Raw genomic sequence first — 16,492 nt, forward strand, 5'->3', positions numbered from 1 at the left:
GGGATGTGGCGAGAGCCTGCCCACCAGCAAACAGCTAGCAAGGGTGTGCAGCCACCTGGCAGAGGGGCCCTGGGAGCCCACTTCACAGAGCAGGTGAAGCCAGGATGGAGCCCTGGGTCTGAGAGCTGAGCCCGATGTCTGGGCCCTGAACCAAGGGGCTGGAAGGAGCCACAGGACTTCACACCCCTCCCTCCTTTCCTCCCACCTTCCTTCATCGGAGACCGGGAGACTGGCTAATGGAGGACCAGCTGGGATGGAGCCCGGGGCTCCAGCTTCAGTTCCAGGAGTCGCCTCCTCATGGGCATGGGACCCGGAGGGCCCTACGCTGGTTTAGCTGCTGATGCCGACCTGCAGTTCTACCGAGTTGTGTGTGTGTTTAACAAGGGGCAGCATGTTTTCGTTTGTACCGGGCCCCACAAATTCTGCAGCTGGTTGTGGGTGACCTTCTCAAGAGAGGCTGCAGGCCTGGCATCTGGCCCTTTGTGCCTGCCTCCGCCTGCCCAGTGCCCGGCAGGCCCAGAAGGCCCTGCAAGCGTGGGAGGAGGGCGGAGGGCAGAGAGCCCTGAGCTGGGGGAGAGGAGCTCTGTGGTGGGAGGGGCAGGCTGGCAGCTGGACCACAGCTGCTGGCCTGGCAGCGGTGGGGTCTGGGCAGGTGTCAGGCAGCAGGAAGGGGGGTTGTGGCCTGGCAGGCAGGGGGCTGGTGGAGGAACTGGGCGCAGAGGGAGGCTTCTGGAGCCAGACCCACCTCATTCTGGCGCTGCTTCCTGCCGTGGGATCCTGGCGGATTAGTGCCTCTTTCTGGGCCTGTTTCCTCGTCGTACAAAAGCCGTCCTTCCCTCACAGTATGAATTCAGGGAGGTGGCTGTCCCAGGGCTGACACTTGATATGTGGGGGTGGCCTTGCTCACCCATTGTCCTTGGTGGTGACAGATGGATGTGAGGACCCCCCCCCCCCCTGCTCACAGCCTCGTCCTTGGGCTCCAGGGCCCAGGGCCGCTGGTCCTGTTGGACTCAAACTGACGCCCCTCCCAGGCGGTTGCCTCCTCCCACTCCCTCCCCTGGAATACACTGGCTTCACCCTCGGGTGCAGGGACAGAGGTGCCTCTGTCCTGGCCCTGCCCCCAGGCGGGTGTTTACTGCTGGGTTGGTCCAAGTAACATGTATTTCTGGGCTTTGTGACCTGGCAGGAGCCACCCCAGCTACTTCCTCCAGGAACACTTCTTCCCGGTGGCTCCTGGTCGGCCTGGTGGCCGCCAGCCTGCAGAGGTGGCTCCTGGTCGGCCTGGTGGCCGCCAGCCTGCAGAGGCCTCGCTGGGGACCCGCTTCCCTCCACTGCAGCTCCTGCAGCTTCCGGGGGTGAGTTGGGGCAGGAGCCTCCCAGCTCTGAGGAGTGTGGTGGGAGCACCCTGGTGTGCAGCCCCTCTCCGGGCCTCTGTCCACATCCTGGCTCCTTTGTCCCCTCAGCAGGCCAGCTGGGACCTCTACTTCCTCCTCCTGGGGCCAGAGGGGAAGCCAGGTGAGCCTCACAGCCTGGAGGTGTCCTAAGGAGCCTCTGTCCAGGTAGGAACTTGGGGCCAGGCCAGGAACTCTCACCAAACCTCTCGCCAGGAGCGGAAAGGGACTTGGTTCTTGCAGGTTCGGGTCCGCACCCATGTCCAGGGCACCCGGGCCAGTCTGCCGGCTCCCATCTCTGCCCCCGAAGAACCAGGCACCGCCCAGGGCTTGGGAACAAGGGCTGTGGAGCAGCTGCTGCGTGCAGGCCCTCGCCCAGCGGCTCTCTCGCCTCTTTGGAGGGAGAGGCCTCAGTCCACGGCCTCTGGGCGTCAGGTGGTCTGGGCCCATGGCCATCCTTTCCTTATCCTTCGGGGCATAAGCTGAGGGCTGTCTGGAGGTTCCGTGTATGTACAGGCATTGATGCAGGACTTAAAAGCTTAAATTCCCAGTAAAGCAAGAATAGAACCATTTCCTCATACCGCAACCTACTTGATTTTAGTAAGTAAGTTAGCAACCTGACGAGAGCGGCTCCTCCCCTGGCTCCGCCCAGAACCCAGTGGGGAGTTTGGGGCAAGTCCTGTTCCCTCCATGGGTCCTGGTTTCCGTCTGTGTAAAGTGAGAGCGAGGGTGGCAGCTGAGCTCTCTGAGGACTCTTTCCGGGACCCCGTGGGAGGGGAAAATCCTAACTGCACAGATTGCTGAGTGCCAAGAAGGGAGGTCACGCCTGGGATCCCCGCCCTGGGGCAGGAAGGGTTGAAACCGAGGCCATGGGGAGCGGCTCAGGGTGGGGGCACCCCAGGAGTGACCACAGCCACCCATCCGTGAAGTCCCCGCCATGGGCGAGGGCAGGCCTGGCGCTGCAGAGCGGAACGGCTTGTGGTTAGTCACCCCCGGACCCGTGCACACTCTGAGCCTCCCTTCTCCCGAGAGTGGTGGCACCGGCAGCGCCCAGCTCACAGGCTGCGGGAAGCATTCAGGAGGTTTGTTCGCAAAGTGCTGTCACAGGAGAGAGCACGTGACGCGTGGGAGCTGATGTTTTCTGATCCTCGTCGTTATTGCAGTGGTTGTTATTGTTCTTGGGCTGCCGGGTGAACTCAAAAAGAGTCTGTAGGCTTTGGCTAGAAATAAGTGGTAAGAATTGGTTATTCAAGAGCCTTAGGGCTTGCAAACTGGGAAGACAGTTAGGCCATAGCCAGAGTGTTCCGAGGAAGGAAGGAAAGCTGAGGGTCCTTCAGTAACAAGTCCACTCCGGAGAGGAAGCACTCCTGCCTCTCAGCGCTGGCAGTGCCAGGTGTGATCCTCTGTGACTGGCGCTCACCATGCCGGTCTGGGTCCATGGCATCCTTTCCTTATCCTTCGGGCACAAGCAGACGGCTGTCTGGAGGTTCCGTGTATGTACAGGCATTGATGCCGGACTTAAACGCTTACATTCCCAGTAACGCAAGAATAGAATCATTTCCTCATACCTCAGCCTACTTGATTTCAGTAATTTAGCAGCCTGACTAGAGTGGCTCCATTTTATTTCTTCACTCTATTCCTCAAGGCCCGGGAAAGGTGAGCCAGCCCCCACCACAGAGCCTCTTGGCGCGAGCCTGGGTCCTGAGACATGGCAGGCCTGAGGGGGGAGCTCCAGGTCCAGATTTGGTCCAGGAGCTGGGCTGCTGCACCCTCATTTCCAGAGGCCACTGGCGTGGGTCAGGGAGAAGGGCTGACCACAGGATGCTCCACCCTAGCCAGCCACCAGCCTGCCGGGTGACCTCTGGCAAGGGGCTCCCCCTTTTCTGAGCCCCAGCAGTCGGTTCATTAGGCTTCCTGCCTGCCAGCCCTGGCCCCTGCTCTGTGGTTTTCCATGCCGGCAGGCAGCCAAGCAGGGCCAGGGATGGGGTGAGGCTCAGGAAGCAGTTGGAAGTGACACCAGAGGGACAGGAAGCCTTGAACCCTTGGCCCTCCCCTCTTGTGCCCACTGCCTAGTGGCCATGTCTCCAGAGCCTGGACTCTGGACCTTGCCCCGCCCCCTTTTGTTTTAATTAAAAACAAAGTGATATTAACTCATCAAATTAGTCCAATGCAAATGACCTGGAAGTTTATAAAGCAGAGAGTGAAGGTAGCACCCACCCATCCCACCCCGAATCCACTCCCCAGGGGAAACTACGGCCAGTAGTCCCGCTTAGATTATTCCAGATAGCTTCTGTGTGCATTTACAAGCACATACACATCTACGGATATGTTTTGTTTTTTTAAAAAAGGAATTATACTATATATGCAGTTTCTTTTTAATATATTTTTATTGATTTCAGAGAAGAAAGGAGAGGGAGAGATAGAAACATCAATGATGAGAGAGAATCATTGATTGGCTGCCTCCTGCAGGCTCTCCCAACTGGGAATGGAGCCCGCAAGCTGGGCATGTGCCCTGACCGGGAATCGAACCGTGACCTCCTGGTTCATAGGTTGATGCTCAACCCCTGAGCTATGCTGGCTGGGATGCAGTTTATTTTTTATAAATTAAAAAAAATAAGTTTTCAGTATAACCATTGTGTAACCATTATCTTAAAATTTTTGGAAAATATAGTTAAGCCAAAAGAGAGAGAGAGAGAGAGAGAAAAGCAGCTCCTAATCTCACCATTCCAGAAATAACTACTATTAACACCTTCATCACTGTGATAGGCAAAAGGTATTTCCCTATTTTCATTTCTCTTATCTTTCTTTTAAAATACGGCGGTACACAGTGACAGCATTTATCATACTTGTAAGTTATAAAACATAATTTAATGAACCTCTCGAACCCATGTCCCACTTAAAGACCAGACCTTTATAGAAGTCCACACCCCAGTGTCTCCTCCCCTCTCCCACATCTCTGCCTCCCCAGCAGACAACTGTGTTCTTCTTGACTTTTGCTTTGAAAACTCTAATCACTCTGATAGGCAAAAGCTCTCTCCTGTCCCTGGCTATGAGAAGTGGCCTGCTGCCGGCTATACGCTCAAACAATATATCGTGGAGCTCATTTGTCTTCGGAGACGTGTCTTTTTCATTCCGTATGTCTCTCAGATTCATCCTTGTAATCGTAGCTCATTCATTTCCCCCTGCTGTTTAATATTCCACACCGTGAAAGTACCGGCACGTAGGAAAATTCCATTCTGCTGCTGACAGCTATATGGGCTGTTTCCAGTTTAGTATCATTTCAAGCAATGCTGCTAAGGAACTTTGTTGTTGACACAGGCAAGAATTTCTCCAGGGTATGCTTGTACTCCGTTGTTTTCCAAAGGGGATTATAGAGATGCAGCTCTTTGACTTGCTTTCTTCACTTAAACATCTTCTGCGCATCCTGGCCAACTCTTGTCAGTACCTATTGATCCACATCGTTCATTTCAGCAGGCCTGCGCCTCTATCCCATAGGCCCCTATCATGGCTCCTGGCTCTTTTTCACTGTCCCGTAAAATGATGGTAACGAACCGGAGCATCATAGGAAGTCATCACATTTTTAATCCTGACAACACCCTCGAGGGGGTGGTTCTCCCTGTACCCCAGCGGCAGGCCGGGGAAGGGGGAGTGAAGCGCCAAGGCCATGCAGAGAGGGCGGCAGAGCTAGACTGGAACCCAAGGTGGACCCTGAGCTCACTCAGGGTGATCACGGGGTGCAGGCCTCCCGAGGCCCTGGGTAAGCGAGCCCAGGGGGAAACGCAGCTGCTCCCAAGCGCAGCGTGCGCTGGGACTCAGTTTCCCCGTTTCGGTCGTGGTGACAATAAAGTGAGATCGCCAAGGCGGGGAGGCTATTTTTATGGCCACTACGCGGCCCGGAGGGGAAAGCGAGGCCTCGCTCGCTTGGCCCGCGCCCCAGGGTCGCCCACCCCTCGCCCTTCGCTCGGGCGCCGCCCGGGGGAGGAGCCAGACCGCCCCCTCGCGGCTCCGTGCGCCTAGCGGGCCTGAGCCGAGCGCGAGCGGCGGCGCTAGGACCCGGCGCGCGAGGCGAGGCTGCGGCGGGGCCTGGGCGGCCGGAGGAGCGGGGATCCCGGACCCGGCGCTCAGCCCCGGCGCCATGTGAGGGGCTCGGGGGCCGCGGGGGGCCGGGCGCTCCCCGGGGGAGGTGAGCGGGCGCCGCGGGGGCGGGCAGCGGGAGGGGGCACGGCCTGCGCCCGGGGGGAGCCGGAGCCCCGGGGGATGGGGTGATGGTGCGGGGGCCCGGGGGGCCCGAGACCCACTCTCTCGGCACCCGTGCCCGGAGGTCCCGGTCCTGGTACCCAAGGGCTGTGGCGGGGTTCGCGGGGCCTCCTGCCTCTGTCCACCCCCTGGAGCTCGGGGACCCGGCCGCCCACCTCCCCCAGCCGGGCCTTGGGCTCTGGACCCCCCGGAGTGCGGGAGTTGGTGGGTCAGCGCCAGGGGGTGCAGAGGATGAGTCGCCCCCACCCCAGGTGGACCCGCGGGCACGGCGCTCCCCCGACCGGGAATTAGGTGCCCCTCCCCCTTCTCCTCGGAGCCCTCCTCCCACGCTGCTCGTGGGGGCGCCCCGACCCTGGGGGAGGACTCCCCAAGCTGGGCAGGCAAAGCCCCCAAACAGAGGGCAGGGTGTGGTCCCCGCGCTCACCCTGAGGACGCAGCCCTCCTGCAGGGCCCGCCTTGGGCCTGAGTCCACGCTCGGCCCGTGCTCCGGGCGGCCGTCTTCCCAGCCCAGCCAGCGCTCCCCAGCAGGCCTCCCGGTCCAGGCCCGAGCTGGGCACACACTCGGGGGCCTCTGGCCCATTCCAGCCCTGGGTATCCTGAGGGAGACCCGTCCACCGCAGCCCTGGGCTGCTCCCTGGAGACAAGGCTCCGACAGCCCGGCCAGGCACTTTGCCTCTCTGAACCCCAGTCTCCTCTCTGAATTGGGGGGTGAGAGCCCCTGCCATGCAGTGTTGCCCGGAAGAGTGAGAAAGTGGGTGACCCTTCGCTGGCTCCTGTATACATCCCTGTTGGACGAGTGAAGTCGCTGGGCCCGGGGTCAGAGGAGAGGGGATGTTTTGCTGACAAACTCAGTGAGCCAGGCCTCGAACAATGAATCACCGCCTTCGGCCGCTGGCACGGACCCAGCCCCTGCCAACCCCGTGCCTCCCTTGCCACTCGGGCTTGAATCCTCCCAACATCCCCTTGAGTTACCTGCTCTTCTGCCTCCCATTTCACAGATGAGGAAACTGAGGCTCAGAGAGGTACATGGCTTGCCCTAAGGCCTCGCAGCCAGTAAGTGGTGGAACCGGGATTCACACTTGAACCTGAGATGCTGTATTGACCATGGCCTCCTCCAGAGCAGGATTGTGACGGGGCTGACCGGGGAACCATGGTCCTGGCCGAGGGCACTGCTCAGGCAAAGGTGGGAAAATTGGGGGGGCGGGGGTGTGCGTCTGGGACCTGGAGTGCTCTAGAGTGTCTGGAGCCTGGGGCATCTGAAGGAAAGGATAGTGAGGGAGGAGGCTCAGCGCAGAGGCCATGAAGGGCCTGGAATGCCAGAGGCGACTGACTGATGGGGGCGACCCTGGAATTCCGGACTCCCACCTTTTGCTCTAATGGGCTCTGAGTCGAAAGACAGGCCGCTCTTCCCTTCTGATGAGCCTCCGTTTCCTGATCTGTACCTGGTGAGAGTCCCCGGCCTCCCCGACTGGCTCCGAGGGCCGGCCTGGGAGAAACCCCGAAACCTGAAACCCGGCCCTGAAACCCGGCCCGGAGGCAGGCGGGGGTGGGGGTCGGGGGGGGGGGGGGGGCGTGGCAGATCGAGGCCGGGTTAGGTCGTGGGCGGAGTCAGGGCTTAGCCAATCAGGAGCATCGTGTGTGTGTTTGGCCGGAGGTTCTCTGGCTATTCCTGGTGGCGGTGTAGGAGTAAACAGCAGCTAGGTCAGGGGGCGGAGATGGTGGCGGGAGCTGGGAGGCCGGGGAAGGGAGGACGGAGCTGGGGATCCCCGAGCCCCCAGCTTCTCCCTTTGCACTCTGCCAACCTCAGAGCCGTCTGGACTTGAATCAGCTGGAGGCGGCTGGACACAAGTACTTGTTTCCGTTTGACAGGTGGGGACATTGAGATCTGGGTCCTACAAGGAGGGGCGGGGTGCCGGCGGGGGAGCGAGGAGCAGACCTGGGCGTGTTCCCTCACAGCAGAGGCCTCTGAGGCGGGGCAGGAAGGAAGGGCTGCCCAAGGGTGCCTTGTCCCCTGAGGATCCCACACACCCTCAGGGTGGGGCAGTGATTGTCGCCATTTGACAGATGAGTCTGTGTCCTTAACCCCTAAGATCTTCCCGTTAATGAATGAAATCATACAGCCATCCTCTGGCACCCATCCTCAGGGCTCTTGGCGGCACAGCAGAGGATGTGAGTGAGGATCTGTGAGAGCTCTCGCCTCCTGGGGCGGTGACACTAGGGGAAGTTCCCGGCCCACCTTGGGCTTGGAGGATGAGTGGGCGTGAGCAGGGTGCTGGAAGGTGTTGCAGACAGTTTATGCAAGACCTGGAAGGGTGCAGGTGCAGAGGAGTTTGGGACCCACAAGAGATGTTGCTTTATTCCAAGGCCCCGGGGACCTGAAGCAGGGTTTAGAGTAGGGGTTTCTGCTGGATGGGGGGCAGGCCCCCAGCATGGGAGCCAGCTGCCTAGGAGAGCCAGGGTAAGGAGAGGACCCTGCTGAGAGGGCAGGAAGAGTCAGGGTTCTGCCACCACGCGGCCCTGTGACCTCAAGCAGTTTTCTGCCTTTTGGGCTGTAGTGTCTCCATCTGCAAAATGGATACAGCCCTGAGTCTTGAAGTCAGGGGTAGGTAGGAGCGCTGGCAGGGGTGGTAGGGAAGGTGTAGCCTTTGACCAGCTGGACCTCCGGGAGGGCACTCAGGCCATAACCCTTTCGGTAACTTGCAGGTGTGAGCCCACATCCCTGCCCCCTGGGCCACGTGCAGGACGCTGGCTCCTGCCCCTCAGCAGACGCCGGAGAGAGATGAGTAGCAACAAAGTAAGTCCTTCTTCATTTCTTACTCCATCTGAACCTCTTACTTCTCTCAGGGAGATGGGTTTCTAAGGACCGAGCCGCCACAAGTCTCTCTTCCTTGCCTAGATGAGGCTGATGCCTGGCAGGCCCTGGTTTGAGCCCTGCTGTACTACTGATCTGTGCGGCTTTGGGCAAACTCCTGCCTTTCTGGGCCCAGGTCCAAAGTGACTTGGAATGCTGTGCAGGGGTCGGGGGGGGGGGGGGGAGGTAGAGGTGAGTGGGAGTCTGGGGGAGGGGGCAGAGGTCAGTCAAAAGTGACAGAATGTTGTGAGCATCCTTCTGAGGGTGTCCCCATCATCCACGCATTCATGCTTTCCTGAGCACCTGCTATATGCCTGGTCCTGCATACCCCCTCCCGAGAATCCACTGCAGCAGAGCCTTGGCAGAGCCTGAGGGTTGGGGGCAGGGTGATGTGGGTGTATCAGTCTGGGTCCAGTCGGCAGAGAGAATCCACATAGTAATTTTAATGTGAAGAGTTATTAACTATAATCGGGCAGGAGTAATGAGGGATTGGAACTCTAAGGAATACAGGAATAGCAGGTACAAGGAGCAGCCGCCAGCCCCAGGGCTGAGATCCAGGCCTCCTGGGGAGGGCACAGCTATGGGCCACTGGATGGCAGAGAACTCAGTGTGGTGCCCTACTGGTGACGTTATCACAAGCCCACCCAGGAGGCACCCAGCCTCCAGGCAGAACTGCTCCAGGGAGGGAGCTGGTGGTCTCTGGATGTTGCAGGTGGTTGGGTGACAGATCGAGCTCCACTCTGGAGAGGTTGTGATCACAGCAGGATCAAAACTGCCTGAGGGCAGGTACTGCAGGTTCTGGAGGAATCTGCTGGGTGCTGGCTTCCTAGCAGGCCTGCTGGTTGGGCGCTGGAGATAAGCATGTGCCTAAGAAGGCAGAGCATCAGAAGCAGGAAGTCAAGGCCTTTCTTCCTGCAGTGTCTCTCCAGCGCCCTCTCCCGACAAAGCTTAACATGCAGTTAGCTGGCAAGAAAAAACCAAGAGCCCAGATCCATTCTCACAGAGCTGCCAAAAAGGGTGAACTTGGAGCTGAGAAACAATACACGATAACCAGCACAGAGGGCTCCACAGGCTCAGCGAGCCTTGCAGACCCACACAGACGGCCTCCTGGGGAGGGCACAGTGGGCAATTTGGATATGACCTTCCTGCCCTGTCATCCCCACGGTGGTGCACTCTCTACCCAGGCAGCCCAGTCCCTGAGCAGATCCCCTCCAGGGGTAAAGGAATGATGAACATGTATGGAGAGTTGCTGTGTGGGGAAGGCCTGGGTCCTCTCATTTGACTATCTCACCTGTCTCCCAGCATCCTCTCAGCTGAAGGAAGCCTTCTGACCCCCACATACAGTCCAATCCGGCAGACCCTCCTTCTGAGAACCTTCTATGCTCCGGTCCCCACCCTGACAGCTGGGAAGCAGTGGGGAGTGAGACTGACCCAGTCCCAGCCGCGGAACTCATGGCAGCGTGATCAGTGCTCAGGGGGCTGCGGGAGGCCTTCCTGGAGGAGGTAGTGTTTGGGGTGAGGAGCAGGCGTTAGCCAGGTGTTGCAGGTGGTAATGAGGCAGGGCGCGGAGCCTGCACGGTCGCTGGGACCTCACCAGTCCTCTCCCCTCTCAGGAGCAGCGGTCAGCAGTGTTCGTGATCCTCTTTGCTCTCATCACCATCCTCATCCTCTACAGCTCCAACAGTGCCAACGAGGTCTTCCATTATGGCTCCCTGCGCGGCCGCAGTCGCAGGCCTGTCAACCTCAAGAAGTGGAGCATCACCGATGGCTACGTCCCCATTCTTGGCAACAAGGCAGGGCAGCCACTTTGGGGAACTCCCTGGGAGCTGGTCCTCCCCATTGCCTGCCACCCCTGCTCCCTCCTCCCTTTCTCTCCACTCTCGCCATCCCTCCTAAAGGAAAGGGTGGGCCCTGGGAGTCAAGGCTCTGATTCAGAGAGGACGGGAGAGGAAGAGAGAGATAGAAACAATGATGAGTGAAAAACATGGACCAGCTGCCTCCTCCACACCCCCTACTGGGGATCGAACCCGCAACCCGGATATGTGCCCTGACCGGGAATCGAACCATGACCTCCTGGTTTGTGGGTGGATGCTCAACCACTGAACCACACCGTCCAGGCCAACCATGAGTTCTCGAAGGCAGGAGTGGGGTCTCTTTTGCTGGTTGCTCTGTCCTGCGTACTTGACCATTAGCCAGCTTGGTATGAATGTTTGTTGAATGAATGGGCGTCAGTTTCTCTGTCTTTAAAATGGGCATAATTATTTTGGCCTCCTGGAGGCCTGACTGTACAGAGCCCAGGGCCTGGCACCGAGAGTGGTTGTGACAAGTGTTGACTTTCCTTGTTCCCCCCAGACACTGCCCTCCCGGTGCCACCAGTGCGTGATTGTCACCAGCTCCAGCCACCTGCTGGGCACCAAGCTGGGTCCTGAGATTGAGCGGGCCGAGTGCACAATCCGCATGAATGACGCGCCCACCACGGGCTACTCAGCAGATGTGGGCAACAAGACCACCTTCCGCGTGGTGGCCCATTCCAGTGTCTACCGTGTCCTAAAGAGGCCCCAGGAGTTTGTCAACCGGACCCCCGAAACCGTGTTCATCTTCTGGGGGCCCCCGAACAAGATGCAGAAGCCCCAGGGCAGCCTTGTGCGCATCATCCAGAGGGCAGGCCTGGTGTTCCCCAACATGGAGGCCTACGCCGTCTCTCCCGGCCGCATGCGCCAATTTGATGACCTCTTCCGGGGTGAGACAGGCAAGGACAGGTACCAGCCTTTGCCTGCCCCCTCTGGCCAGCCCTCGGCTCTTCGTCAGCATGCTCTGTGCAGAGGGCCTGTCGCTCCCAGCAAGCGCTGCTCTGAGGGTGTGGTCACTTCTCGGCCGCCTCTGGTCAGGTTTCCTGGGGGAGCTCTCTTCGTGTTTAGCACGAGTCATTTCCAACATGCTGTGCGTGACCCCATCTTCCCAGGAGGGCTTTCCCCCAGCACCCACTGCTCTGAGGGAAGAAGGGTTCCCAGCATGCTCTTCTCTAAGATTGCACAGTCATTTCTAGCATCTTTCTAGGAGAGCTCCCCGGAGCGTGCCTCCTGGAAAGTGTTGGCTATTCCTGGCCCTTCTTGCTTTAGGCACACCGTTGCTCCCAGCATGCTCTATTCTAAATATACATCATTTCCAGTCCTGCTTTAGGTAAGCTAGGCTAGTGCCATCCAATAGAAATATAATGCAAGCCACATACATAATTAAAATTTTTATAGTAACCACATTAAAAAGGTAAAAAGAAACAGGTGAAACTATTTTTTTTTTTTTTTTTGAGCCTCATCAGGATATTTTTTCCATTGATCTTTAGAGAGAGAGTGGAAGGGAGGGAGAAAGGGAGAGAGAGGAAAAAATATCAATATGAGAGACACATTGAGTGGTTGCCTCCCGCACGCGCCCCGACTGGGTCAGGGATCGAACCCGCAACTGAGATATATACCCTTGACCATGAATCAAACCCGAGACCCTTCAGTCCATGGGCCAACACTCTAACCACTGAGCAAAACCAGCTTAGCTGTGGCTGAAATTATTTTCAATATATTTTATTTAACTCAATATGTCCAACATATAGATCCTGTACATATTTTGTTTGATTTATACCTAAATATTTAAAATTTTGGAACTAACGTAAATGATATTTTTTAAAATGTTGGTTCCCAATTATTCTTGCTAACATTTAGAAATATGATTTTTGTGTGGTGATCTTATATCCTGTAATCCTGCTAAACTTTACTTATTGGACAGTTTTACTCCTTCCTTTCTAATCTGTGTGCCTCATTTCTTTTTCTTGCCTTATTGCACTGGCTAGGAACTTTCAGTACAACGTTGAAATGTATTGGAAGTGACAAGAGTAGACATCTTGCTTCAGTCCCAGTCTCAGAGGGAAAGCGTTTAGTCTTTCATCATTGAATATGGGGCTGGCTATGGGTTTTTGAACCTATATTTACCTCTTCCAGGGTGAGACAGGCAAGAACAGGTGCCAGCCAAGTATTAGGTTGAGGAAATTCCCTTCACGTATTAGTTTCCTAAGAGGTTTTTTTTTGTTTGTTTGTTTGTTTTTTTATCAGTACTGGATATTGAATTTTATCAAACATTTTTCTGCATCAATTAAGACTTTTTTAAAAAAAGACTATTTGTATTTTTTTTAAGACTGTTAATATGGTGGATTATATTGATTGATTTTTAAATGTTGAGTTAGCCTTGGTTTCTGGAATAAACTCCAGCTGGTAGTGGTGTATTTTTACATATTGCTGGATAGGATTTGCTAATATTTTGTTGAGATTTTTGTATCTGCGTACATGAGAGATATTGGTCTGTGGTTTATTTTGTACTATTCTTTGCCTGATCTTGGTCTCAGGGTAATGCTGGCCTCGTAAATGCATTGGGAAATGTTTCCTCTTCTATTTTTCAGAAAAGATGGTGTAGAATTGGTGTCATTGCTTCTTTAAATGTTTGATAGAATTTGCCAGTGAGACTATCTGGGCTTGGAGTGGTGTTTTGTTTTGTTTTTCCCCAGAAGATTTTAAACTATGAATTCAGCTTCCTTAATAGTTATAGGATATTCAGGTTACTTATTTCATCTTCGGTGAGTTTTGGTTTGTTTTCAAGAAATCATCACAGTTCATCTAAGTCAGCGGTTCTCAACCTGTGGGTTGCGACCCTGAAAATCCATCCTGCATATCAGATATTTATATTACGATTCATAACAGTAGCAAAATTACAGTTATGAAGTAGCAACGAAAATAATTTTATGGTTGGGGGTCACCACAACATGAGGAACTGTATTAAAGGGTCGCGGCATTAGGAAGGTTGAGAACCACTGAAAGTTTTCACGTATGTAGTTGTTTTTTGTGGTTTTTTTATTTTAAAGTTTTCAGGGTCTATGATGATGTTCTCTTTCATTTTTGATATTGGTAATTTGTGTCTTTTCTCTCTTTTTTTTTTTTCAGTCTTGCGAGAGGTTTATTTTTTTTTCAAAGAACCACCTTCAACCAAGTAGATGCAAAATATTTTTTAGCTTCACATGTAATCAGTATAAAACATTATCAGCAACACATTCCACATTCTTTTTTCACACTAAGAAATCCAGTGTGTGTTTTACACTCACAGCACATCTCAACCCCGAGTCAAGTGCTCACACGTGCCCACATGTGGCCACTGTAGTTAGTGGACAGCATGGCTCTATGCCAGCTGTGGGCAAACTACGGCCCGCGGGCCGGATCCGGCTCGTTTGAAATGAATAAAACTAAAAAAAAAAAAGACCGTACCCTTTTATGTAATGATGTTTACTCTGAATTTATATTAGTTCACACAAACACTCCATCCATGCTTTTGTTCCGGCCCTCCGGTCCAGTTTAAGAACCCATTGTGGCCCTCGAGTCAAAAAGTTTGCCCACCCCTGCTCTATGCTCTTAGCTACTTCTTCATGCCTTGCTCTGAACTTGTCCCTCCAGCATGACTGTCTCTGCTTCGTCTCCCCATGGGAGTCTGCTCCTGGCATGGGCACAGCTGCGGCTCGCATGCTCTGTGGTCATGGTCACTCCTGGCCTACCCAGGCCTGACCAGTGTCCTCAGAAGTTTATTCCCAGCCTGCCTTGTTCCTACTCTTTCCCTCAAAGGAGCTCTCTCCACACCCTCACCTCTCCCCAGACAGCCCCCCTGCCAGCAAACCCGTGCTCCCCCAGTGGGCTGGATGGGGGTGACTGAAGTAGGGGGATGAGTTCTGTGAAACTGGGCGGTTGGCTGTTCCTCCCTGCCCGCCCCACCCCTGCCTGCCTGCCCTCATCACACCCCCTCTCTGCCTCCAGGGAAAAGTCCCACTCGTGGTTGAGCACGGGCTGGTTCACCATGGTGATCGCGGTGGAGTTGTGTGACCATGTGCACGTCTATGGCATGGTCCCCCCCGACTACTGCAGGTGAGCCCCTCCAGGACAGTGCCCAGCCACTGCCATGGGATGGAGCCGGGGGCCCGGAAACCTGGGCTGGGGGGCCTTTGAGATTCTCTGTTTGATGGTATTCAGGCTCCTCTGCAGAGATGTCTGCTCCTTAGAGCTGCCTCAGCGCCAACCCCCCCACACACACACACACCTCAGCCAGTCCAGAGTTTGTGTATCAATAATAACTATTATTATTATTATTACTATATGCAAAGCCCAAGAGGTGACAGCTGTTCTTGATTGATTGCTGACCATGCCCCAAGCATGACCATATTATTCACTCGTCACAGTGATGCTAAGGGATAGGTATGTTATTCTCCCTATTCATAGGTGAGGAAAACCGAGGAAAGTTGTTTGTGAGTGGTCTCAGGTCCCACAAATAGTAAAGGGTGGGGGTCAAGTTCCAGAGCCCTTACCTCTACCCTGCTTTGCCACCCTCTCAGGGACATGAAAAGATCCACAGCATTAAAAACAAAGTTTTGGAAGTCAAAAAACCTAGTCCACCCTATACCCATTTTACGGATGGGGAAACTGAGGCCCAGGGAAGGGCAGGTATTTCCCCACTAAGGTCCTATGGTAGGTCAGGGGCGGGAAAGGGCAAGGGCCCCGCCAGTGCCCACTCTGCCCTCACAGACACCTCTGCTCTGCCCCAGCCAGCGGTCCCGCCTGCAGCGCATGCCTTACCACTACTATGAGCCCAAGGGGCCAGACGAGTGTGTCACCTACGTGCAGAATGAGCACAGCCACAAGGGCAACCACCACCGCTTCATCACCGAGAAGAGGGTCTTCTCGTCCTGGGCCCAGCTGTACGGGATCACCTTCTCCCACCCCTCCTGGACCTAGGCCGCCCTGCCTGTGGGGCCCTCACAAGGGACACCGGAGAAGTGGCTCTTGGCCCAGCCACTCGACCAAGGGCCATCTCCTGGCCGATGAAGGCTGGCTGGAGTGTCTTCTGGCCAATCAGGGCCTTGAAGAGGGTGTATCCTGCAGCCGGTCAGGGCCTGGGAGATCTCTCGGCCATCAGGGATTTGGGCTTCTGTGTGCTTAATCAGGGGTGTCAGGAACTTGTCCAGTCAGGGTCCGAGCACAGTCAATCAGGGTATTTCTGAGTAATATGAGGCCAAGGACATGTCCTATCCCATGAGGCCTTGGTTCAGAGCCTCAGGATGGTCCCCAAATCATTTCCTATTGGCTGAGACAGTGGGGTCCTGTTCCAAGGACCTGGGAACTTTGTGTTGGCCCCTCACTTCCCAGAGCCAGAAAGAAAGGTTGCATGAGGAGTGGGAAGTGAATGGAGGTCAGGCTGGGGCAACTGGGGGCTGGAGGGTCCCGGAGGTGGGGGGCCGGAGTCAGTCTTGGCTCTGCCCTGAGTGGCCTTGGACAATCCCTTGTCCCCCTCTCTGGCATCCTTCTGCCCGTGTCAGGTTCTAACGTGGAGTCTTCAACCCCCTCCCACCTCTCCCACGACTGCCTTGGGTCCGTCCTCCATAACACTGGGCCCCGCCAGCCACCACCCCTTGCTGGGGGTCTCAGCCCCCTAGGGCCTGGGGTTCCCTTCCCCACCTCTTCCTGGAGATGAGGGTATTTTTGTGCAAACTCTCCCCGGTGAGGCTGTCTACCTGTTGGAGGAGGCTTTGGGGCTGAGACGGGGGGGACCCCAGCCCAACTGAGGTTTCAAGCAGCCCCTTTGCCTGCAGCTGCTGGAGTCATCTGAGTCTCCCTCCAGCTGGGCCTGGGAAAGCTCTCCGGGGGGGCGGGAGCTGTGTCGCCAGGGTCCTGTCCCCCCTCATTCTGTATCAGGCACTTTATTGCTGGGCCTCAGCGGGTGGGTTTGCCCCTTGCTCTTCTGAAGCCTGGAAGGGAAGACCAGAGGGCTTCCCGGAGGAGGTTGCGGAATGGGAGGGGCCAGGTAGAGGAGGAGGAGGCCGGCACAAGCCATTGCACATGGGGTGGGGAGTGGGGGCTGGTGACTCCCCCAGACTTGGTTTTGTAATGATTTGTACAGGAATAAATGCACTTGAGCTCCA

General features: G+C 55.9%; 1 protein-coding gene across 13 annotated transcripts; it reads left to right on the forward strand.

Annotated features, from left to right (window-relative positions):
* The first annotated feature begins 1,117 nt into the window (after positions 1–1,117).
* ST6GALNAC6 (ST6 N-acetylgalactosaminide alpha-2,6-sialyltransferase 6) lies at positions 1,118–16,492 on the forward strand. Of its 13 annotated transcripts, none has more exons than XM_036329563.1 (8): positions 1,540–1,559; positions 6,647–6,831; positions 7,456–7,517; positions 8,352–8,442; positions 10,113–10,292; positions 10,852–11,258; positions 14,337–14,444; positions 15,123–16,492. In XM_036329563.1, exons 2-8 carry the CDS (start codon positions 6,799–6,801, stop codon positions 15,511–15,513), a joined length of 1,272 nt encoding a protein of 423 aa, XP_036185456.1. In that variant the 5' UTR covers positions 1,540–1,559; positions 6,647–6,798; the 3' UTR covers positions 15,514–16,492. The 13 variants fall into 13 exon arrangements, with proteins under 13 accessions (XP_036185463.1, XP_036185465.1, XP_036185456.1 ...); XM_036329562.1 differs by lacking the exon at positions 1,540–1,559 and adding an exon at positions 5,432–5,574; XM_036329573.1 differs by lacking the exon at positions 1,540–1,559 and adding an exon at positions 5,432–5,574 and having other exon boundaries at positions 15,119–15,447.

This window comes from Myotis myotis, unplaced genomic scaffold (genome assembly GCF_014108235.1).
Source record: "Myotis myotis isolate mMyoMyo1 unplaced genomic scaffold, mMyoMyo1.p scaffold_m19_p_12, whole genome shotgun sequence".
In the NCBI taxonomy this organism is placed as follows: domain Eukaryota; kingdom Metazoa; phylum Chordata; class Mammalia; order Chiroptera; family Vespertilionidae; genus Myotis; species Myotis myotis.